This window comes from Emys orbicularis, chromosome 2, assembly GCF_028017835.1.
Source record: "Emys orbicularis isolate rEmyOrb1 chromosome 2, rEmyOrb1.hap1, whole genome shotgun sequence".
Lineage (NCBI taxonomy): Eukaryota > Metazoa > Chordata > Testudines > Emydidae > Emys > Emys orbicularis.
This window is the reverse complement of record NC_088684.1, coordinates 214,841,555-214,866,453: the sequence shown is the minus strand read 5'-3', so window position 1 is coordinate 214,866,453 and position 24,899 is coordinate 214,841,555. Positions and strand designations below refer to the sequence as shown.

At 42.7% G+C, this 24,899-nt stretch overlaps 1 protein-coding gene across 1 annotated transcript in view; it reads right to left on the bottom strand.

Moving 5' to 3' along the window:
- The window catches only part of SACM1L (SAC1 like phosphatidylinositide phosphatase), a 59,260-nt gene that overhangs the window by 5,107 nt on the left and 29,254 nt on the right, over nucleotides 1-24,899 (bottom strand). The window contains exons 5-13 of the mRNA XM_065398898.1: nucleotides 24,214-24,363; nucleotides 18,910-18,969; nucleotides 16,868-16,901; nucleotides 10,681-10,782; nucleotides 9,306-9,391; nucleotides 9,024-9,110; nucleotides 8,412-8,480; nucleotides 8,240-8,319; nucleotides 4,682-4,780 (exon numbers count right to left, since the gene is read on the bottom strand). Coding sequence (XP_065254970.1) covers nucleotides 4,682-4,780; nucleotides 8,240-8,319; nucleotides 8,412-8,480; nucleotides 9,024-9,110; nucleotides 9,306-9,391; nucleotides 10,681-10,782; nucleotides 16,868-16,901; nucleotides 18,910-18,969; nucleotides 24,214-24,363 — 767 coding nt within the window. The remainder of the gene's footprint in view (nucleotides 1-4,681; nucleotides 4,781-8,239; nucleotides 8,320-8,411; nucleotides 8,481-9,023; nucleotides 9,111-9,305; nucleotides 9,392-10,680; nucleotides 10,783-16,867; nucleotides 16,902-18,909; nucleotides 18,970-24,213; nucleotides 24,364-24,899) is intronic.

Below are 24,899 nucleotides of genomic sequence, written 5' to 3'. Positions count from 1 at the left end.
CGACGCAAACGGCCGCTTGGGTGCTCTCCCCGCAACCTGCCGATTCTACAAAGAGCTGGATGCGATACTTGGGGTTAACCCCACCTCCATTCCGAGCACCACCATGGACACTTCAGAGCCGGTGGGGGGGGGGGAGGAGGAAGAGGAGGAGGAGGAAAATGGGAGTGATGGTGGTGGGCAAGATCGAGACACCCCGGAATCCCTGGAGCCATGCAGCCAGGAGCTCTTCTCGAGCCAGGAGGAAGGTAGCCAGTCGCAGCGGCCGGTACTTGGTGGAGGACAAACAGAAGAGCAGGTTCCCGGTAAGCGGGTTTTTTTTTTTTCCGGGAAGGAATTTTTTCGGTGCGGGCTCTTTGGGAGAGGGGGGGTAGGCAAGCATGCCTAGATGCGGAATAGTGCATTGATGTGGTTTATCACATCGCGGTAATCGGCCTCGGTAATCTCTTCTAATGTCTCATCCAGAACGTGTGCAATGCGCTTGCGCAGGTTTATCGGGAGAGCCACCGTGGTCCTTGTCCCAGCCAGGCTAACGTGTCCACGCCACTGTGCCGCGAGGGGCGGGGGGACCATTGCTGCACACAGACAAGCTGCATATGGGCCAGGGCGGAAGCCGCATTGCAGTAGAAGACCCTCCCTTGCTTCCCAGGTCACCCTCAGCAGCGAGATATCGTCCAGGATGAAATCCTGTGGAAAATGTTGGGACAGTGTTCAGTGTAGGTGCCCCCTGAAGCTGTTGGCTCTCCCCAAGGCACAGAAACCCAGAGGACAGTGCAGCCCTGAAACAATCAGTCCCCCTTACTCACCATTTTGAGGCTCCCGTGGGATATGTGTGCTCTGTTTCGGACGGGAAAGTTATGCTATTGTGTAGACCCTGTGTGTTTTCTACTCCTTAAGTGCGGGGGGAATCATTACTCTGTCTAGTATAAACAATGCTGCCTCTGTTAAATGTTGCATTTTGCCTATACAGCTGCATCAACCTTGAGACCTCAGCTGTCCCTCTTATCGCCTGCTCAGAGACTGCAAAGACTCAGGAAGAGACCGCGAAAAAGCAAAGAAGACATGCTGCAAGAAGTGATGCGGCAATCTATTACAGAGAATGAGAAAGCACAGAACTGGAGGGAGAGAGAAAGCAGGATCCGCCAGGAAAACGCAGCGCACCGGCGGCAAAGCACCACGCACTAGCAGCAAAGCACTGATAGGCTCATAAGCATCCTGGAGCGCCAAGCAGATGCTATCCAGGAGCTGGTAGCCATGCAGAAAGAGGAGCAGTACCGCAAACGCCACCCCCCCCTACAGCCCTTGTCCCAAAACTCTTTCCGTTGTGCCCCACTGTCACCTCCAACCCACTTTCCCCAACTTCCATGTTCTTCACGCCACCCGCTGCCTCCAACACCAGTATCTTCACCACCCAGCCCTGAAAACCATGACCCTTATCCCCTGCACTCAACCCCCATCACCATGCAGTATAGCTATCCTGAAGCGCAGCACACACTGCACAGCACACCAGACAGGACATACGTGAATCTGTGATTGTACTGTTCCCCACTCCACCCCCTTGTTTCTTTTCAATAAATAAATGGATTTTCTTTTCAATAAATGGATTCTTTGGCTTTGAAAACATTCTTTATTATTGCATAAAGTAAAAGACTCCTTAGCCCAGAAAATAAACAGGCACTGCAAGTCTGCTTGTCTGCTAAGCAGACACTGATTCCTAAAGATTGGAACTACTGCACTTCACTCCCGTGCAGGGCACCAGATATCACTGCTGGTTTTCAGCCTCAAATTGCTCCCTCAAGGCATCCCTAATCCTTGCAGCCCCGCGCTGGGCCCTTGTAATAGCCCGGCTCTCTGGCTGTGCAAATTCAGCCTCCAGGTGTTGAACCTCGGAGGTCCATGCCTGAGTGAAGCTTTCACCCTTCCCTTCACAAATATTATGGAGGGCACAGCACGCGGATATAACCGCGGGGATGCTGTTTTCGGCCAAGTCCAGCTTCCCATACAGAGATCGCCAGCGGCCCTTTAAACGGCCAAAGGCACACTCCACAGTCATTCGGCACCGGCTCAGCCTGTAGTTGAACCGTTCCTTGCTGCTGTCAAGGCTCCCTGTGTAGGGTTTCATGAGCCACGGCATTAACGGGTAAGCGGAATCTCCAAGGATCACAATGGGCATTTCAACTTCCCCTACCGTGATCTTCCGCTCTGGGAAAAAAGTCCCGGCCTGCATCTTCCTGAACAGCCAAGTGTTCTGAAAGATGCGTGCGTCATACACCTTTCCGGGCCAGCCTGTGTTAATGTCAATGAAACGCCCACGGTGATCCACAAGCGCCTGGAGAACCATAGAGAAATACCCCTTCTGATTAACGTACTCGGATCCTAGGTGGGGTGGTGCCAGAATAGGAATGTGTGTCCCATCTATCACCCCTCCACAGTTAGGGAACCCCATTTGTGCAAAGCCATCCACTATTTCCTGCACGTTACCCAGAGTCACGGTTCTTCTGAGTAGGATGCGATTAATGGCCTTGCAAACTTGCATCAACACGATTCCAACGGTCGACTTTCCCACTCCAAACTAGTTTGCGACCGACCGGTAGCTGTCTGGAGTTGCCAGCTTCCAGATTGCAATAGCCACCCGCTTCTCCACTGGCAGGGTAGCTCTCAATCTCGTGTCCTTGCGCCGCAGGGTGGGGGCGAGCTCCTCACACAGTCCCATGAAAGTGGCTTTTCTCATCCGAAAGTTCTGCAGCCACTGCTCGTCATCCCAGACTTCCATGACGATGTGATCCCACCACTCGGTGCTTGTTTCCCGAGCCCAAAAGCGGCGTTCCACGGTGCTGAGCATGTCCGTGAATGCTACAAGCAATTTTGTGTCGTACGCGTTACGCGGTTCGATAGCATCGTCGGACTCCTCACTCTCACTTTGGATCTTAAGGAATAGTTCGACAGCCAAACGTGACGTGCTGGCAAGACTCGTCAGCATACGCCTCAGCAGTTCGGACTCCATTTCCCGCAGACAGATCACGCTGCACAGAAACCGTTGAAAGATGGCGCCAAAGGTGGACGGAAACAAAGGGATTTCTGGGATGCGAAGCGATGCATCATGGGGCATTGGGACAGGACCCAGAATCCCCCGCACCCACGCCCCCTTCCCACAACCCACGGCGCCAGAATGGGAAAAGGTGCTCTGTGGGATAGCTGCCCATAATGCACCGCTCCCAATAGCGCTGCAATTGCCGCAAATGTGGCCACGACAGTGCACTGGGCAGCTGTCAGTGTGGACAGACTGCAGCGCTTTCCCGACTCAGCTACACGAAGTCAGGTTTAACTCACAGCGCTGTACATCTGCAAGTGTAGCCAAGGCCTTTGTCTCAGGCCTGCAGAATCTGATTTTCAAGAGAGCCCAAACTCTCCAGCTCCCTAGTGTTAGCCATACTTTGAGGACTCCTCATAAAACAAATCAAATAACTTTGTTGAATGCCTTATTTTGAGAGACATCAGTTCCATCCCTTTATTTAAAGAAAGCTGATTGGTTTTGGCATGTGCCTACATAGTTCACTACGTGCTACAGTGTATTATTAGTTTTAAGACATTTCTCAGTTACTCATTCTAGGGTTGAGAATCCTATACAGCTGGTATTTTAAAGACAAAATTACTTGTTCATTCTGCTTCTTTGAAGGGTTCACATGATTCTTATCTGTTCACCTCCTCTCAGATTTTATGGGCTGCTCTTTTTCAGGTTTTTATTTCCTCAGGAGTGTGTTTGGTTTGTACTATCCCTACAGAGTGAGGGATTTATGTCAACCTACATCAATGGTTCAAGCTTTCATTCATAAATGGAACTGGCAGAGGTTTCAGTGGGCTGTTCCTCACATTACAGGGGAAGACAACCATGTGTGTGGAAATGGGGGTTTAGCCCTCAAAACACTAGATATAGGAGTTCCTGGTCTGCCTCATGCTGTAGACTTGAGACCCAAACGGTGACGAGGATATCTTCAAAGAAGCAGAACTACAAGGTAAATAGTTTTCCCTTTATAACCTGTAAATCTATGAGCGGTGAATAATAAAATAAAAACTAATGCATTAAGCAACAACTGTTCACATAGATCATACAAATTCATTTCGTATATGAAATAACTTTACTGGGGGAAAGGATATTAAATCAAGTTGGACGTTTGCTACTTTTTTGTGAATCCAAAAAAAATCAGGAAGGGTTGGTGTCTGGTTGCTCACATATGGCATTAATACTGCATGTGAAATTACCACACTGAAAACAGATAAGCAGTTGTGTTTGGTAATTTCTCATTCACATGTAATAGGCAGACTTGTATTTACCCCTCATCCCTTCACCAAAAGAAGCAAATTTAATTCTCCTTCACAGCTTAGTTGGCTGCAACTACTCACAGAACCAAAACCCTGGTGAGTGATTGCATTATAAACCACATTAAGGCCTCTACTTTGCTGCTGAGCAGGAGTGAGAGATCACACAAGATAATTGCACACTCCACCCTGTAATCTTTATCTCATTTGCATATGCATCTTCAACTCAAGGCCATAGAATCCATATGAGAAAGTGATCTACTTTTAATATAGATTCTGCTCTATGGATCTGCTGGGCATCTAACAATCTACACTTTATGGTAGCCACCACAAGATGTCCACATAGTGCTATAGAGAGAGAGATTACCTAAACTCATCTTGTTGTTCTGCGAGTTGATCCATCAAGAGCTGGAGTCGGTCCCACCTCATTCGACTGCATTCTTTATGGAAGTCAAATGCTATATATCTATTCAGAGACAAGCACATCTGATAAAATAAATTCACGGCACTCTTCACTGATGTGAAGAGATCACAGTAAAGTTGTATTTTTAAAAAGGTAATTTTTTGATTGATAAATATTGAAGTGCAGAGAAATGATCTCCTTCACATAAAGATTTGCCAACATCAGCCAAAATTTAAGACAATACTTTAAAACTGGGTTCTATAAATATCGGACATGTTTCCTGCTTTTCTGTCCTCTTCTGAAATGTCACCTTGCATATTTTAAGGATGCAAATTTCTGCACTCCTTTAGTTCAGGGGTTCTCAAACTTTTTCTTTCGGAGGCCCTCCCAACATGCTATAAAATCTCCACGGCCCACCTGTGGCACAACTGGTTTTCTGCATATAAAAGCCAGGGCCTGTGTTAGGGGGTAACAAGCAGGGCAATTGCCTGGGACCACTGGGGCACCTGTGAAGCTAAGCTGCTCAAGCTTTGGCTTCAGCCCCAGGTGGTGGGACTCAAGGCCTCGGGCTTCAGCTTTCTGCCCTGGGCCCCAGCGAGTCTAATGCTGGCCCTGCTTGGCAGACCCCCTGAAACCTGCTCATGGCCCCTGGACCCCTGGTTGAGAACCACTGCTTTAGATGATCCTACCACTCTGGAAGCAGGATAAGGAAGCACATGTTCACTAATATTTTACAAAATCACTTCTGTCTAATTATCTTTTTCCCAAAAGGGTGCAGGGAAGTGGGTTTCATGCCTCAGTTGGAGTCTTAAGGAAAGGCTTCTCTTTCCCGCCGCCATCTCCTAATGTAACTCCATTTGGAACCCATCAATGCCCTTCTCATTAAAAGGGATACGTGTATGTGTGGAGGTGCAACATTCTCTCCTCCTCCCTCCAAACATTGCCATGGCAACACATTCATGCTTTGTGGACTAGGATATCAACCTGGAATGGGAATCATGGCTTGGATCTTCAGCAGTAGACCAGTGCAGTTACTGAGTAGTTATAGTTTTTAATTGTTAATTCTATTTTGACAAAGGATCACCTGTGAATAGCAGGGATTGAATCAGTCATCAGTTCCTATTTACTGTTTATATAGTACCATAAGTGTGCATGGCAACTTAACTAAAAAGACATGGTTCCTGTCCTGAAGTGCTTACAATCCAAGTGTACATTTACCATATTTACAAGACAACATGGGGAAGGAAGGATGGGCAGGTGGACCTGCATTTGCTTTTTTCTAAGCCACTTTCTGCTTTGTATGTAGTTATATAAATACCATTTGTAGCTTTTTAATTTCCTGAAACAGAGGCAAAGAGGTGGAGCTAGCATATAATGTACAAAGGAATAGATGGGCGATGAGACAGGATGATGGAAGGAGTATGGGAACGTTAGAAAAGGAGAGAGGCAGAAACAGAACAAAAGCAGGTGGGCCACAATGAGAAAAGTTTGGCAAAATTCAGTAAACTGGCAGCAAGAGGTCAAATATCAAATAGCAGCAAGCACTAGCAAACACCCCCCCCCACCCCCCCTCGGAAAAAAAAAAAAAAAAAACCCACCACCACCAGCAACAACCAGTTAATGGCAACAGGGTGCTCATTTCCAAATAGGAAATTAAAAACAATAGAGTCATGCAGCGATAAGAGTTTAGAATCTATACAAAGAGGAGACCAAACAAGGGCAGAGAAATTAAACAAGTTCAGGCTGCAAAAGTATACCTTTGCTGTAGACAACAGGAGTGGGGTTACCAGATAGCAACTGTGAAAAAATGGGACAGGAGGAGGGGTGTAATAGGCACCTATATAAGAAAAAGTCCCCAAAAACAGGACTGTCCCTTTAAAAACGGGACATCTGGTCACCCTAAACAGGAGTAAGGTTCTTGGAGGAGGGGACTGTGTGTTGTTTTTTTATTAAAGACTCTTCTAGATGGTTTGTGCAGGACTGGAGGTGGCATTCATAAATTGTGAATGATTACTGATGGCAGGTAAATGCCATGCAAAGCAATTAAAGTAGCAAAATGCTATTTTTTGCTAAAAATAGGACTGTTACCATTCATTTTTTAAATGTTAACATCTGCAGAACTTACAACTGAGAAAAAAAAACAGGCAAGAGAGAGGATTTTACACTTCGGTTTCTGCAAAACGGCTTTTAGTTCTACAAAAAGTAGTGCAAAGAATCCCACAAGTCATTTATCTCAAAGATGTAATAACCAATACTAGCTTTGAAAACTGAATAGAAACTCTTCATTGGAAGTGCTCTTAAAGACATGTCCTCCTCTTCACAAATCAACATGTATGACTAAATATGCAAATCTACAGCAAAACTACTGCAACTGCTGGAAGGGGCAGAGGGCAGCAAGGCGCAGACAAATGTGAAGTATCAGAGGGGTAGCCGTGTTAGTCTGGATCTGTAAAAAGCAACAAAGTTCTGTGGCACCTTATAGACTAACAGATGTATTGGAGCATAAGCTTTCGTGGGTGAATACCCACTTCGTCAGACACATGTGAGTGATCTAATTCCCTGTCCTTCCGTAAGAGCCTTGTAAAATGATGATCGATCGATGGGAAACAACTAAAAATTCGATGCAAATGCATGCTATACAAAATTAACTGCATTAAAGGCTAAATTTTGCCCTTAAATGTGCATGTGCAGTTTCTACATAAGTCATTAAGAATTATGCATTCATGCTAGAGGGCAGGATTTGGCCCCTAAACTTGTTAGGGACTCCTGACACCAACAAATGTCTAAGTCCCTTACAGGAGAAAATCTGGGGTGAAAAAAAATAAAAAATTTAAGATTTGTGGAAAATCCATATTATTCTCTCCATATTTAAGAACAGGGTTAAAGAAAGCAAGTCAATAAGTGAAGATTACTATTTTAAAATGATGAATCACCATTGTTAAACTGTACATGCACCTGCAACTTCTGCAATCATGAACATTTAATAATAATTTATTTGCTTTCCACACTCCTGTGGCCCATACGCTCCATTTAGGCTGCACGCCTAATGACCTTGTCTTGGTGTCTTTTTTCCATGTGACTTCACACCTGGAACCCCTTGGTCTGCAATGCCTCACCTCTTTCATCCTGGAAGCACATTTCTTCCATTAAATCAATAAACACTCATCTGCCCTTCAAAGAAACAAGCAGAACTTTCAAGACACACTAGCCAAAACTATGTGCTCTTATTACTGTAACCCTCATCCTCCCTTCTTTTTATGCTGCTGTCCTGTCTCTCAATTCCCTTTACATGCACCCCATGCCTATCATTTCCAGTTGGATTGCAAACTCTTCTGGCAGGGAACATGTCCTTTTCCAGCAGCGCAGTATCAATGTGTATTAAAAAAATGCAATTCTCATACAAGTTAACTTATCTTATAAGGGCCCCATGACCAATTTGATGACACTTTTCATTTAGGTTTGTTAAAGGAGCCAGAGATGTACAATATACACATATGTATCATAATTTCAGTTCACATGTACCTGACCATTCCATTTCCCAAGCTGTTTACCATTTTTGCAAATGTTTGTTCAAGAGGCTTCTCTGAGCCCTTCTGGTTAACCTGTGAAAAATGAAATGGTAATACCAATCATTCAAATTTGTTTAAAAAGGAGAGGCAAACAATTTAACTAAGCAGAATAATTAAAGGCATACCAAATTAACAATCATTTGTTTTCCATAGCTAATTATCTGAGAGTCAAAATGTCTTTGGAAGCCATCCATCTAGAAAACAAAGGAGAAAAAAGTGACATCACGGATCTTTAGAGATGCATAGGTCTGTAATTTACTAAAATTGCTACATTACAAGAATCCCTCAATGTAACAGCACAAGTCGTTTTCTGGATGAGAATGTGGTGCTCAAATGAGGCAAATATCTGCACTCCGCTCTGCCAATGCGCCTCAGCTCTCATCTGCAACAGTCTTGGGCTTCTCTTGTATAAACTACTAGTTGTGCCAAATAGTGCAGTGGTTTTTATCACTATACACAAATGAGAACCAGGAAGAGACTACTGCACTCATTTATACTTATGACCTCATTCAAGCTTTGAGCCAAAGACTCCATGGATAAAAAGGCTAGTACACTGGCCCAAGTCTCTTGCTACTTCAACTTTAAAGGTAATGTTTGACTTTAATTTTAAGAACAGATTTAAACAGCAGACTGTATGTTAATGAGAAGGAGCAGCAATGTTAAGTTTATTACCACATTATATCCATGCAAACACTGAATTCCATTTTACCCCCACACATCCAAGGAAACACACATACATGATTTACTACTTTGCTGATCTGTGGCTTTGGCTTATACTTGAGGTTTGGTCTCTGTGACCAGAAAAAAGGAATTGATCCACGGGTCTGGAAAACAAAGGAAACAAACAAATGACAAATACAATCTCATGTTCTTGTTTGTTACACCTTCCTGACATCTATATTTTAACTTGTTTTTTCTTGTTAAATGTAAAATCAGGTTTTGGGCAGACAAGAAAATAAGACTTGCCAGCTGAACTTAAGCTAGTCACACAATCCATTCTGATAAGCCACTGAATTTACCTGGACAAACGAAGCTTTGCTCCCATTGTAATGTACAATTTGTTCTGTTTCAACAAAATTAGCTGCATGTCCTTCTGAATCAATACCTGAGTTAGAAAAAACAGAATCCAGTTCACACTGGCCACAAACACCATTGCTTTAGATTTGAATTGGGGTCTCATTTTTCAGTTAGTAAGATGAAACAATACAGAATAGCCAGAAGATAAGTGAAATCTGTGGCCTTGTAGATCAAAGCCACCATCTGAGACACGGTCAGCTCATGAAGCAGAGACTTGGGGTATGTCTACACTATGGGGACTATAATGACATATCTACGACACCGTAGCTATGCTTGCACAACCATATAGTGTAGACGCAGCATATAGCAATGGAAGGAGATTTTCTGTCTGTGTAGGAACACCACCTCCCAGAGGGACAGTTGGAAAGTTGATGGAAGCATTCTTCCATTAACTGAGCTGCATCTATGTTGCAGGTTAGATTGGCATAGCTAAATCGCTCAGGGGTGTGGATTTTTCAGAAGAGCAGACCTAGATATTGCTATCATTCAGTCAGTGCAGGGCCTTCATTATACTGCCAGCATGTCTTAATAGTCTAACTTAAAAAATACTTAAGTTATTTTAATACTGAACAAAGATGCCAAAGCGCAGACACTGAAATCTATCTTTCCAATGGAAAAATTATGGCACAGGGAGCAGCAAGTTTGTCCACACTTCCTCAATGCACCTCAACCTTAACATGCAGAGACTGGTAAGGAGAAGGTACTTCAGGCTGCTTCCCTTTCAGCCTTTGGCCTGAAGTCAAGAAAAAGCAGACTGCTACATAACAGACAGCCAAGCATCCTATGCCAAACAAACACACCTGAAAATTGTAGTTAGGCGTGTGTGTGTGTGTGCGCGTGTGCGCGTGTGGAACCCAGCTTAAATTTTCTTTTCCTGCACATGGGAAATGTTTTCTTGTGAAGTTCTTTATTAATTAGTTTGAAAATTTTATGTAAAGTATTTTACTGAAGTAAATACCACCATAAACAGCTTATTTATAGGATAATCAGTATTGTCAAGTGTTTCATTTAAAACGATCATCATTTTAAATTTTTGGACTAAACATAAATCAAATGGCTCAAGGAGCAATAAATGAGGTTTGCCGTTTAATAGATGCATCTGCATATGAAACTGCAGTTTTGTGCTCAAGGTTGTTTTTCTGTCCAGTTATTACACTGAAGTAAAATATTTGGCACAAAAATCACATCAGGTTGTGACAGAATGGAACAAAACAGTAATGTAAGTGGTTAAATACTTATGACATTTGAAAATAAGAAATTAACGCGTTACAGATATGTTGACCGTTCCAACAGTGGTTGCATTGTTCGTCATCCTACCTCTCACATAATAACGTACACCAGCTCTGAAACAGCTTCTTCTAGAGATAAGCAGCCAGTCAAAATACTTTCCATTTATGGAACAAGAGTGCATAGCTATAACTGGTAAATATGTTAAGGAACACACAATTTTGCAATGTTTACTATGGTATTTTTAAATAAAAGGGAACAGGCACAGACATAGGGCCAAATGATTAAATAAATACAAAGAATTTTTGCAAACATTCATTGATGTGTAGGTATGTATATAAATATACTGTTATCCCTATGTCAAGTTATTTATTATATTTAACTTCAGAGTCAACAGCCTAATATTAAAATCAGTATGTGCATGACAGAGGAAGTTTTAAGGGATGCTAACTAACTAAAAAAAATATGAAGCGATTATAAATAAGAGAAAACGGGATATGAAGAGATTTGAGACTGGTCTCAAAGATTCTTCAGTTAAATTAAATTAAAATGTTGACACATCTAATGATAAAACATTTTAAATCTATTAAAAACCCATGAACACAAATAACCATCACATTTGAAAGAAATATGTCAATACTATCAGCATCATATGTATGATCTCAGGCCCTGGCCAAAAAAAAAAAAAAAAAAAAGGCCTGAACTCGGAAAAAAATTTCAGACTGCAGACCAAGCACCTTCTGAAATGCGTTATCTTTTTCTAAAAGTAGTTTTTCCCACCTTCTGCAACCAGAATTAGAAGAGAAGCCTTCAAACCTGATCATGCTCTCTCAATATGTGCATCTTGACAATATGCTCCTGGAGCACCATGGCAGGACAACATTACATTGTCAATAGGCCAAATTTGTCCTTAGATGTACACAGCCCCTACTGAAATCTTAAAGGGGAGCTGTTTATACAGACACTTCTGTTCTCTTAATTAAGCCCTACACATCACTTTGGTATCAGATTCTAGTCCTTACTGTTAGGGGATAGTTGCTAAGGCCTGGCAATTTAACTTAGGAATCCAGTTCTGTCAAGGTCATAACTACTTTCAGCTGATGTTAGATAATACAGCATCAAACTAATATCAGAAAGCAGCACTCCTCATGTACTGCAGCAGGATGCCGAACACAGATTCATACTACCCTCTATTGCCAGCAAGGTAGAACTACAACTTTAAAGGACAAAACTAACAGGCTTTGTTTTAGCTTTTAATATAGGCATGCTGTCCTGTCCCTCTGCTCTGGTCTTTTGAACAGCCAATATGTTAACCATCTTACTATTTGCTAAGGTCTGCAAGGCAAGTTTTATTCCAATAAAAAAAAGAAATCAATTTTCTGGGTTTTTATTCAAGCATAAAAAATTTTAATTCTTAAAAATACAGCTGATTACTTACATATACACATTTCACCTCACAAATTTCATCTCACCAAGTGTTTTTCCCCACAAAAATCCTGTGTAGGAAATCCACTTTGTTAGGTAACTGCACATTAGGCCGATACTACAGATTTCATTTACAGTTGTGCCAGCACTCTTGGTAAAAAATCCCAACAACTAGTTCAAGTTTGGTTAACAGAATATACAAACAGATCCTCTGCCACCCAAAATGCCCTCAATAAAGAGTTCCTAGAGAGGGATCTAAAAAGGTCTAAAATTAGACATAGAACCACATACACAAACTCTTAAAATCCTTGTAGATCCAGAGATCACCTCAAATATATCAGGGCTTGGATTTTATTCAGCAGGAAATAAAAGCAGTAGCTCTAAACTTGGCTGTTTATCAACACTGCCATAAACCTAAGATCGTAGGCTCAATCAATCTCCTACGGAGAATTTAAGAATGGAAAGATGGACTTTTTGGGTAATTAGACATATTCCCCATCTCTCCGCTCTTCATCTCTCTTGAATCAGGGTAAGATCGATACCAGAGGAGTTTTATAAAAATGAGAAAGTTACTTACCTTATAGTAACTGCAGGTTCTTCAAGATGTGTGGGCCCTATCAGTATTCCACTGTGCATACACATGCTCCATGTACCTAGAGTGGGAGAATTCTTGAAAGCAGTGTCTGTTGGTCTCTGCATGTGCCCTTGCTCTCCTCATGCCTCTGACTGAGGAGCTGAAGGATGGAGCTGACTGACCACCTCTCCAGTTCCTTCTCTACCACAAATCCAAGACTGATCCAAAGCAAAGGGGAAGGAAGGTGGGTAGACAGAAACCACATATCTTGAAAACCTCATCACTATAAGGTAACTTTTCTTCTTCGAGTGCTGGTCCTTATGTGTATGCCACTGTGGATTATTGACAAGCAGTACTCAAGTAAGAGGAAGGTGTGAGGATGCTATTGCTTGTGCTCTTGTAGTGTGCCCTTCCCCTCCCATGAGTGGGAGGAAGATGAGACAACCAATCAGAGTAAGATACCGTCCAAGGTCCATTTAGAGATCCTCTGTGAGGATATAGCCTGACCTGAGACTCTTTCCGCTATGACGATAAACACTTGGAAATTTTCTGATTGGCTTTGGCTGGGTCTGTGAGCAGGATGAATGTCCACATGGAAGTACGCATCCTTGATATTGAGAGCTGTAAATCCCATACCATTTTCAGGATGGGATTGTAGATGCCAGTATGACCATGTGAAATTTCAGTTTGCAAATAAACCAGTTGAGATGGCAGAGATCGAGGATGGGTCTCCAGCCACCCTTCTTTTTTGGGTACTAGGAAGTATATTGAATAAAAACCCTCTCCTTGGTGTTGAAGAGACACCCGCTCTACCACTCCTCGCTGTAGGCGGGACTCTACTTCTTGTTTGACAATCTCTGTGAAAATGACCCCTGAAAAAAGGCAGCAATGGGGTTTTGGAGGGCAGGGAGGTAAATTTGATCGCCTAGCCAGAATGGATGATGTTTAACACCCACTTGTCCATTGTTATTGCACTCCACTTTTGGATAAAGAACGGTAGGTGATCCCCAAAGGATGTGTGGAACTTGGCAGATGGTGGCATCACGCACTGGTCTGCAGCTTTGAAGTCCCATCAAAAATATCATTTAGACAGGGCTGGGGTTGGGATGATGTTGCTGCTGCAGAAGGTGCAGGGAAATGGGACATCTGAACCTTTTGCCTCTTTCGGGGTAGCTCATAAAACAACCAATAGTAAAATTGTTGAGCCATCTGTCTAGGCTTGTATGATTGCCTGTGGAATTCTCTCTTCAGGGCAGATGTATATATTCCCTGGGAGTGGGAATATATACAGCTTTAGAATGTTTAAGGACTTATTTGTCTTTTGGTTAAAAAGATGAGTTTTGTCGAAGGGCAGGTGTTCTGGACCTCCCTGGGAAGCCCCAAAGTGCAAAGCCATGATTCACAGAGCATCACGATCGCACTTGCTATTGAACTTGAAGATGAATCTGCTGCATCTACTGCTGATTGAAGAGCGGTCCTGGCAACCAACTTACCTTCCTAAATGAGAGCCTGGAATAAAGCTCTATCTTGTAAGGGCACATGGCAGACCAACGGACACTGCTTTCAAGAATTCTCTGACTGAGTGCCTATAGTGCATGCATACACACAGTGGAATACACAGAAGGACGAGCACTCAAAGAAGAAAAACAGGATTTGCCAGATCAGTGGTATGACCAATTTAGTACTTGCTTCTAGTAGGCTACTACCCGCAATGCAATTATTCAGCGCATAGAGGGCTGGAAAAAATTCCTTCTTATCCATGGAAGGAATCACTAGATCCTAAAATATAAGGGAGATTACTGGAATGGGGAGTTTTCTAATACTAAGTAAACCATGTTCTCAATTGTTTTTAGTTTATAACACTTTGTCTTTTGTTAATCTCTAAGACTCCCTATGGTTGATTAACTACAGGACTATAGTCAGAGAGCCCATCCTTGGGTGTTGACTGTGCACTCTTATCTTATGTAATAACAACTCACATGGAAACTTGCTGTGGGCCACCTTCCAAGTGAGCACAGGGAAAGATATACTTCCTTATTTCATGCAGGCTTACTGGGGGGTAGGAAGAAGAGAGCCTGGGGTAGAAATCTAGAACAGCACAGACTGGACACCAACCTGAGCCAAGATGATTATATCATTGTGTCTCCTCAAATCAGTATCTGGTTCCACGCTGAGACAGAGTGGTTGAATTCTAGACTGCTGAACAGAGCATATTTATGTAATCATATTTGCTTTAACAAGAAAAGGTCACTATCAAAGTTAGCAAAAGTCAAAATTAACAGATAGGACCCTGTAACAGCGTGCACCAATCTCTCGCGAACGCTCCTTCTGGTTGGCTGTGTCTACAGTCTTTAAATAGCCCCGGCCCTGTTATCGGGCCGTACCCCCAGGGCTTCCTCCCTGAAGGCAATGGTTTCACCCCCTTGGCCTACTCTGGACCCAGCTCTCCAGCCAGGCCACTAAATAGTTCATTTTTCTGGGGTTTATTACTGTCTGATTGTAGACCAGTTCCCCAGTGACCTATGCGGGGATGGGGGGGAGAGACCCAGGCCTGCCCACTACTCTGGGTCCCAGCCCAGGGACCCTAAGAATAACAGTCACGTGCCACTGTGTCCTTTTAATTACACTGCTTTCAGTTCCTTGGGCCACTTCAAAGCAGCCCCAGTCTTCGCCGAAGCATCACCCTTACTTCAGGGCTCATCTAAGTTCAGGCCCAGCAACCAGACAGCTCTTCCTCGCTGCCATGGTCCCTGCCAGAACTGAGCTGTCCCCTTTGGGCAGCCAGGAGCACCAACTGTACTCCTCTGGCTCCAACAAGGAACTGTCTCTGGCTTTGCAGCTCTTTTCTTTATGGCCCTCCGGGGCCCTGATGGCTGCGTCTGCTGCAGCCACTCTAGGCTGCTTGGAGGACTTCTCTACTGCTCTTTTTCTGGGATGGGGGTGGCAGGACCCTGAGGCCTCCAGCAGGGGATCTCTGGGCCTAGTGCACCCTGTCATAAACCCATCTACCCCAACAAAACAAAGCCCAGTTGTCCCCCGATTGGGGCTTTTCACCTTTTCTAACTCAAAAGCGGTAATATAATTGAAAATCCCAGCTTTTGTTAGGCAAACTAGTTTACAGCCAATGCAAGGTATCGTTAGTTTAGGATTGCGGGAATGCATGTGTATACTCTGCTACATGCATCATTCTTATGAGTAAGGTAGAGTATTGATATCAAAAGCACTGTTTGTTAAGAGAAGGGTTCTTGTAACTTTCCTTCAATTTCTGAAAGGATGAGCAGAAAGATGGCAGAATGTGCATGCCTACTCCTGTGACATGGGATGGGGAGGGCTCTGAGTTATTACAGAGAACTCTTTCTCAGGTGTCTGGCTGGTGAGTCTCCCCCACAAGTTCAGGGTGTAAATGCTCACCAAATTTGGGGTCAGGAAGGAATGGTCTGCCAATCTGACCTGGGGGACACCTTGGAGGTTTTTCGCCTTCCTTGGTAGTGTGGGGCACGGTTCACTTGCTGGTTTGAACTAGAGTAAATGATGGATTCTCTGCAACTTAAGGACTTCAGTAATTCAGCCAGAGGTTATGGACTATTACAGGAGGGAGGTTCTGCAGCCTATGATATGCAGGTGGTCAGACTAGGTGATCATGATGGTCTCTTCAGGACTTAAAAGTCTATGAGCCAACATTGCTCTTATTTTAAAGTCTATTAGCCTTGCTAATGCCCGTTTAAATTGTATCTGATATATTTATGTCCTTGTAAGAAAAAAAAAATCACTTAATAGATGTCATTCAACAGATCACAGTCTAACCATCTAAACATTTAGTAATATTGTAGGTGAAAGTACCTGTCTAGCAGGATATAATCACATAAATATTGATGTGAAAATATTTATTAAACTGAGCTTTGTCTCCCAAGAGAACAGCCAAGACTAGAAAGGTGATTGTTCAAATCATGCTTATAAGAGTGGTTTATATAAAATTGTGTTAAATATGAAAAGCAAAATATTTACTCTTTGCATTCAGATGGTCCAAAAATATAAATTGCCTACAATCATTACATGCTATATGTTTGCAATTAGGACAAGATACATCAAATTTTGTGAGGAGACTATTTGAAGATTTATGTGGTACAGTTGCCAACTACAGTTAACTCTTGCACCATCAACATTTTCTGCCTTAGAAAGTCAAATATTCTCCTAGATAATCTGATGAAACCTCTAAGGTTAAAAAACAAAACAAAGATACCTAGAGCAAATTTAGGTTACAAAACACGAAAAGGATACATCCATGCATCACTGGAAGAGCAAACCTATGTATCTGAAAATACAAAAGAAACTGTATAACACATTTAAAAAATATATTTTATATAAGTTGTCTAACAAAACAGATATCTCCAAGTACTAACCCAAGAAATAGATAGATGACAAGTGTATGAAACTCTAGTAAAAGGCACACATTGTAAAGGCAATTCAGTTTAGGAAGAGGGACATTTATTGCAAATGAATAAGAAAAAGTTTCATGTTTTCTAGACAAGTGATTTCTTTGCACAACCACAAAGATTTTTTGCTCACTAATAAAGCAACAAAGTGTGATATTTCTTACCAGTCATCACTCTGTAAAGCAGAAGACATTCTGTAACCATGCTTATCTCACAGAGAGTCAGTGAATGACCTTGGTAACAGCAAGCTGCCTTGGAATATAAGTGGGTATTTGTACTCCCAGTTCTAAACAGAGATCTGCTTAATATTTTTGCCACAAACAAGCTAAATGTAAATTAATACCTAGATGTATTTTCTAAAACCTACGTGAATACTGTCAATGTATGACATGAACAAATGTGTTAGCTGAGTTCGGAGCTACCAATACAAGTCTTAGCTAAGAAACATTGTCTAGCTCATGTGAATAATTTAAGACTAGACTTAAGAAATCCAAGGGTGTAATGTTATCTGGATATAACTTGCTAAACACAAGAGTAAATATGGCAATATACTGCCCTTTACACTAATTAGCAATTAATTAAAACAAGTTAAAGGTGGTTTGCAAATATAATGCTATGTTTCTCTACATGGTGTAAAGACTAGAAAAAGGATGGCAGATCAGGAATTAAGTCACCAGGAATGACTTAACAATGACTTAACTGAACAATGGCTCTGCTGCATTCTCTCAGTCCCAGACACCATGGAACCCCTTCTTCCCAGATCATGATCCCCTTCTAAAGATTTCAGTATCTCCCAAAGTTGTCTGCTATCACATTCTCTCTGCTGGCTGCTACAATAAAGTCTTCCCTTTCCTTTTCATTATGAGGTTACATCAGTGGAGAGAGGTTACAGCTGGTATCAAAAGGGGGTGGGTGCAGCAGCCAGCACAGAGAATACAGTAGTAAAACACCCTTATATGTAATAGAGGGTAGATGCCCTGGTTCTTTATGAAAATGTTGCTGCCTTCTGTGGATGTGCAGGCTGCCATGTGACTGTTGGGGACATCTGTGGGTTTTGGAAGCAGAGTCTCTGTGCCGGAATTTCCTACTTTGTGTGGACTTTCCCTATGCAGTCCACAAAGTATAGTCCAATTTGGGGGAGAGGGATGTCAGAAACTCAAGTGACATCTTTATTGACCAGTTTAAGCTGGTTTTTAGCTCGACACTTCATGTGACAATAAATTCCCAATATAAACACATAGTTGTGTACGATCCTTCATTGTGCACTTGTACAGCTTAGTTTATATTAGGATTTACCTGGCATGTCTCTAAGCTTATGATCTCTTGAAGAATTTGTTTGAAAAGTAACGCTGATTTAGCCTAAAAACCTTGAAAGTGTCCTTTTGACCATGTGTGGAAATTTTGAGGAAAGGCAACCCAGACTCAAACTCATGGCTGTGTCAAGGGACAGAGGCAGTATCCTTGGGGAACAATATCCGCCTTAGATAAGGCACAGCAGAGCTCAATATTTTGCAGAATTCCAATTACTAGACACATACTGCCCACCTCTTCTTGGTGTTATTTTTCTTAGCATAAAGCATATCATCAAAGTCTATTTTTTTTCTAACAGACATTTTCAATAAGTCATTATTTCACCAGATATCAGAGGACTTTTGAGTGAAATTGAAATGAAGTGATTAGTTTAAGACAGATAAATGTAATGTCAATAGCTTCCACACACACAGGTAATTTTGCTACAACTAGCAGACAAGTAACCAATATTTTATCTACCAGTGTTCTGGGTATCTGAAATAAAGACATATGCAAGACTAAAACACTTTCTCCAGAATATTATATCTGTGCTACATTTGATATAGATTATTAAGGGAAACTTCCAGCATACATTACCTCTGGCTGAGCAGCAAATTCTCTAAGAAGATGCCCATTCCACACAAACCGTGGATCTGCCTGTAGTGAGAAAAATAAGCAAATAGGGTTGTTGGGTTTTTTTGTTGGGGGACGTGGGGGTTCTGAAGCTCAACTTAGTTCTATGTTAGTGCTGAACTTCTGCCCTATCCTGCATAAGCATAAGTTTGGGTGACTAGATATATGGTAAGGGTGGTACACCTGGCTTTCACAAAATGTAGTTTGCACTCTTTTGGCTGGACGGGCTGCTGCACAGACGCAGAGCTGGAAGCCCTACCAGAAGCGGACAAGACGTTCCTGGTCCAATTTTCAGAGGTAGTGAGTATCCTTAGTTTCCACTGAGACCAGTGGCTGCTCAGCACCTCTGAAAAAAAAAAAAATCAGGCCAATTGGTTCGGCAGCTGAAAGGCTTAGGTTTTCAAGTTTGCTTAGGACAGCAACAGACTGAGTCCGTTATGGACAGACTAGGTCTTGTTTTCCATCCTATAGAAATAGTAGACAGTCATTCCAATCTTAACGCCAAGAGAAAGGCCTGAATGACAAGGTGAGAAGTTTCACACTGCCTAGTCAGTACGCCTTGACTCTGACATGAGGGGGGGTGAAGGGAGAGTAACATCCATATGGATAAAATGTTAGTTTAGTCTCAATGTTGAATCAGTGCTTGGCCTCAGACTGCAAACAAAGCTATCACGGTGACATATCCAAGACAAGCTGATCAGACCACCAACTCATTTAATAAATGCCAAACAGATCTTAAAAGTGGCAATTTCTATCACTACTGACCTGGATTTTAACTGGTGACCAAAAGATACAGACTATGACCCATCCAGTGCCCCCTTTATTAACACTCTTGACCACTTTCTCCCTACCACTCCTGCCAGAAAAACAAGGGACACTGGACCATGCCTTCCATTATATCTTTTAATCTACAAGCAGCAGCATTTTCAGTCTCCATTCCATATTCTCTACAAGAAATCATTTAGGCTACGTCTACACTAGAAACTTCAAAGCGCTGCCACAGGAGCACTGGGAGAGAGATCTCCCAGTGCTCCTGGTAATCCACCTCCATGAGGGGAATAGCAACAGAGAAGTGTCCACACTACCGCTTTAAAGCGCTCAAACTTGCTGCGCTCAGGGGGGTGATTTTAGAGTTAGAGCACTATAAAATGTAAGTATAGACAAGCCCTTAGTTACTATCCTTTTGTTCTGTAGAACAAAGTCAGTACATTGTAACAAAAATCAACCCAAAGTGCTTTTGAGAACTTTAAACGGCAAGATATCAGTACAACCCAATGAATTTTGGAACAAGTGGAAACTCTCAGAGAGGAAAGTGAGAACATGCAGAAAGACTCTTATCCCCAAGGAGATCACAGCACTTTACTGGCTTCTATTTCAAGATGAAATATTTCTTCATTGAAATAGTGTAGCCATTTACTAGCAAGCAAAAGCTGCATTCAGCAATTTAGGACAGAAGAAATACAGGGGGATTTCTAACGAAGCACATTTTTAGCTAAATTAGCATTTGACCAGGATATCAGGACAACAGCTGCGCTTGTTAAAAATGTTATGAAATGCTGAAGGTCAGATTTTAAAAGATGAATAAGTACAAGTACCACAATTACATAGGCAAATTTGGGTGTGTGAGCAGCTGTCTGGTGAGTTAAATGGGTAACTGGCAACAAGTATGCAGCTACCTGATTTTGCATGCACATTTATATTTTATCTCAGTTATGCAGGGATAATTGCATGTGCCCATCTTTGAGCAATTTGATCCCGGACCATAAATGACAAGAACATTGGTTTTAAATCTTATTTGAATGCCAGCATCAGAACAAGTGAATGAAAGACTGATGCTTAGAGGTTATAGTGCCACTCACTGAGTCACCAACGCTACTTCCTATAGTACCCTAGGTTTAGCTGCATTCAAGTGCTGATCAGGCTTGAGCCTACTTGAGAGATCTGATGGGCAGGGCCGGCTCCAGGCACCAGGCAACCAAGCTGGTGCTTGGGGCGGCACCTGGAGGGGGCGGCGCGGCGCTCGGGCCGCCGGGGAGAGCGGGGCCACAGCCAGGCTCGCCGCCCTCCCCCCCCCGCGCCCTCCCCCCGGCTGCCGGGGGGAGAGCGGCGAGCCCCGGAGAGCCGAGCCCCAGCCGGGGCTCGCCGCCCTCTCGCCGCCCTGCCCCCGGCGCTCTGGCCGCCGGGGGGAGAGCCGAGCCCCCGCCGGGGCTCGCCGCCCTCCCCCCAGGGCTCCGGCCGCCCTCCCCCCAGGGCTCCGGCCGCCCTCCCCTCCGGCGCCCTCCCCCCGGCCGCCGGGGGGAGAGCGGAGCCCCCGCTGGGGCTCGCCACCCTCGCCCCGGGGCTCCGGCCGCCCTCCCCCCGGCGGGAGAGCGGAGCCCCCGCCGGGGCTCGCTGCCCCCCCCCCGCGGGGGGGGGGGGGGGGGGGGCGGGCAGAGGCTTTTTTGCCTGGGGCGGCAAAAAAGCCAGAGCCGGCCCTGCTGATGGGTTCACAGTCCAAGATGGCATGGCTACAAGCAGACTGTAACTATTTCAACACCTGCAACAACTGGCATCTTACATACCTTTTAAAAATGTTATATTTATTAATATAAATATAGAGTGCTTACTGACTCAAAAAGGGAGACTTCAGTATGTTAGATCATTTTAAACTGGAACAGAAGATTTTTTTAAATGACTAATGTGCTGACATGTCCCTTCCTATGGTTGAGAGGATAAATACATAATGACACTTTTCTGAAACTTGGTAGATTGATTTTAAGACTAAACAATTGTTACAGCTAGACCATTTGTGGGGGAGGATGAGAAAGTACCATATAAAAATTGACAACACAGAACAGTACCCAAACACAGAATTCTAGGGTTCATTAACAAGCAATATGGTCTGCTGAAGTTTTTTAAGAAGAAAATGAAATGGACATGAAGGTTTAAAAAGGGCGTGAGAATCGCTTCTTGTTCCCAGTTCTGAAAGTATCCTGACAGTTAGGAGGCAACACCTTGTAAAGGAGGCTTTATAGCCTCTTCTCCCAGTTGAAAATGAGCTCCAACGGTCTCAATGATTTTAGAAAGCACTTGTTGAATCAAAACCACGTTTAGCAGATTATGAATTCTAAATCTTTGGGGAAGCTGAGAAAGTTTACATTCCTAAATATATCCCCTGAGGCCTTAGTGTGGCTGTGTTGTTTTGTTTTCTTTAAGATTGAAATTAAACATACTAAATACTGTTTCTAACAGCATATTAAGATAGTCAGGTTTAGAATGCAAAATCCCAGGGCCAGAGGCCACAAACCCACCACTCTGTTCTGTATCCTTCCCAGTCTCTCTCCCAAATGCAAGCTCAGGTGGTGTCTCTCCACTTTTTGATGGAGCAACCCCCACTGTCTCTGATCCTAATCTTAGAAACGCATCATTTTTTATCTAACTCCTTCCCACAGTGTCAAAAAAAGTTACTATGCAAGTTGCCACAGACAAACTCCAAATAAGTCAAGTACCCTAGAGGTTAAGAGAAGATTCAAAATGGAAACGTGTAAGAAATCATGTAAGAGTTATTCACCTGAGAAGTAACAATTTTCTGATGTCACACTTGCACAAAATTAACTCTCGCTATTTGAGTCAGCAGTACAACTAAGTTTTAGGTTTGTGGAGTTTTGTTCTGTTCAATATCTGGCATTTTGGAGTAAGCTTTGTAACTACACTGTTTATTCTCCACAGGCTGGAGAACTGCAAACAACTATTTTTTCAATTCTTATTGTTTGAAGAGGGAAGGGGAATGAAGACTATGTTAAAACACTTAAAGTGTAACTTCTGTAATTGATTGTCTCACTGCACACATTTTCAGTTGCTTCCCTTTCCTCTTGTGGTCAACTACTCATTCCAAAAACAGCCCGACCATAGTCAATACTATCAGGCTGAAGATTTTACACAGCGAGTATAACAATGTACTGGCAGCATGCGGATAGTGAAAGATACAAAAGGCACACAAGCAAAACTATTTCACTAGTTTAGTTTGAAGGTGGAGAGGTAAAAGCATTTTTACTATGATTTTCAGAATCAAGGGACCATTAATGGCTTTCTGAAAAGCAACTGCTATTACACTATGAACATACATACCTACCCTTTTTACAGTTTATGCATTAAATCTATGGCCAGGTAAGTCCACGAGGAGCTCTAATTTCACTGACAGTACCATAAAATCTTAATTTAAAAACATAAATGAGGATTTACATAAGATTAAGAACAGCTGGAAGTGCCAAGATGTTTGTGCCAGGAAGAGACAAGATACACACAAAACCAGGAGTATTGAACGGCTCAGATGTGTAGTTCTCAACACTAGAATTCTGAGAAGTTGTATTTTAAGGACCTGATCCAAAGCCCAGTGAAGTCTCTGGAAAGACTTCCATTGATTTCAATGGGCTTTGGAGGAGGCCCTATAAACGGTCCTATTCCACAATGAAGTGTCTTAAGAGGATTAAAAAGTATTTGTAAAACATTTGCAAGTTTAAAAATCAAGCTGGAGAGAGACCTGTTGCTATAAGATCTACGATATTTAAACTATACTATGAAGTTACTTGGGACCTGCATTATGGTAGTTAAGTATTTTAAATCAAAATGAAACAAAAGATAACCAGCAGTGGCAGGCAGAAAAGAGAAAGGAGTTGTAGTCACTGTATATTTGTGGCATTTAAGGCCAGCATTTTTCCTCACTTTTCCTTTATAAAATAATCAGGAACATCGAGCAGCCCCAAACAGAAGTTTGTAATATAAGATGATCTGAGCATGGAACATTAAGGGTTGTGGCAAGGAGGTCAGAAGCAGCAAGACACAAAGACCTATGCAGGATGGCAGAAGGAAATAAAAGATAGGATAGTATACTAGTCAGCTCCGAAAGTATTGATTTTTTTTTAAAGCTGTCTTGCGACAGGTTTACCCACAGACTGTTGAGAAGTGTAATATACACAAATTTAATGCTACAGAGCCAGGAGTGCTAGGGCTCTGTTTTAGGAATGCAAAAGTTCAACATTAATTTTAAGGGGATATCTAGTTTACAAAAACAAAATGGCAAGTTTGAAAGCTAATCTATGTCTCAGAAACATTAAAAGGGATGAAACTGACACTTGTCCCCTCAGAGTTCAGTCCAGCCAGAAATTAGAATCTAAATAGACTAGTGAAATAATCCCATCAGTTACCTGATCTATAAAATAAACCCATTACCACACATAAAACTAGTTGACAAGGAGCTGGATACAACACAGAAATCAGTGGAATCCTTACCCTCTCTAGTAGGCTCATTTCTTGGAATTCTGGACTGGTGTTGGCTAACCTTTGCAAAGTGTGCGTTAGGTCATATGTTGTAGAGAAGTAAAATCCATCCACATTCAAGACGTGACTAAGCATTGCTAAAAAGGCTTTATTGTCCTGCAACTGTTGGCAGAAAGAACAAAGAACACTCTTATTTACCAACACCAAAATTGCTGGGTTTTTTAAGTTCCCCTTTTTAAAAAGACACTGATTTTTTGCTTACCACCATGTTTTGCAGGAGTACATTTAAAAAAAACAAAAAAACCACCAATATAAAAGGATACCTTGAGATCACAATTTTGAGAGAATAAAAGTAGACTGCCAGTTTACAACATTAAACTGCTCCAGTACACCCTGATTCAATATGTACAGTAGATGAGAGAATGCTATACTTCAGGGGGTTTGACCAATAATTACTCCTGAGGGAATTTTGTGCCACTGCATACGGGTAGAATTCATGTCTCCCGCAGATTTTTTTTCTTCTCCACAGAATAAAGATTCTGGAGAGGCATTGCAGTTACACCTTTTGCCCACCAGCAGTGCCAGAAGAGAGGGGAGCCAGTGTGCGGAGAGGGAGCGGGACAGACTGTTCCTCACAGTGGGGTCTAATGAGGAGGCATGGGACGGACACAGTGGGGCACACGGAGCTGCTGGGGGGC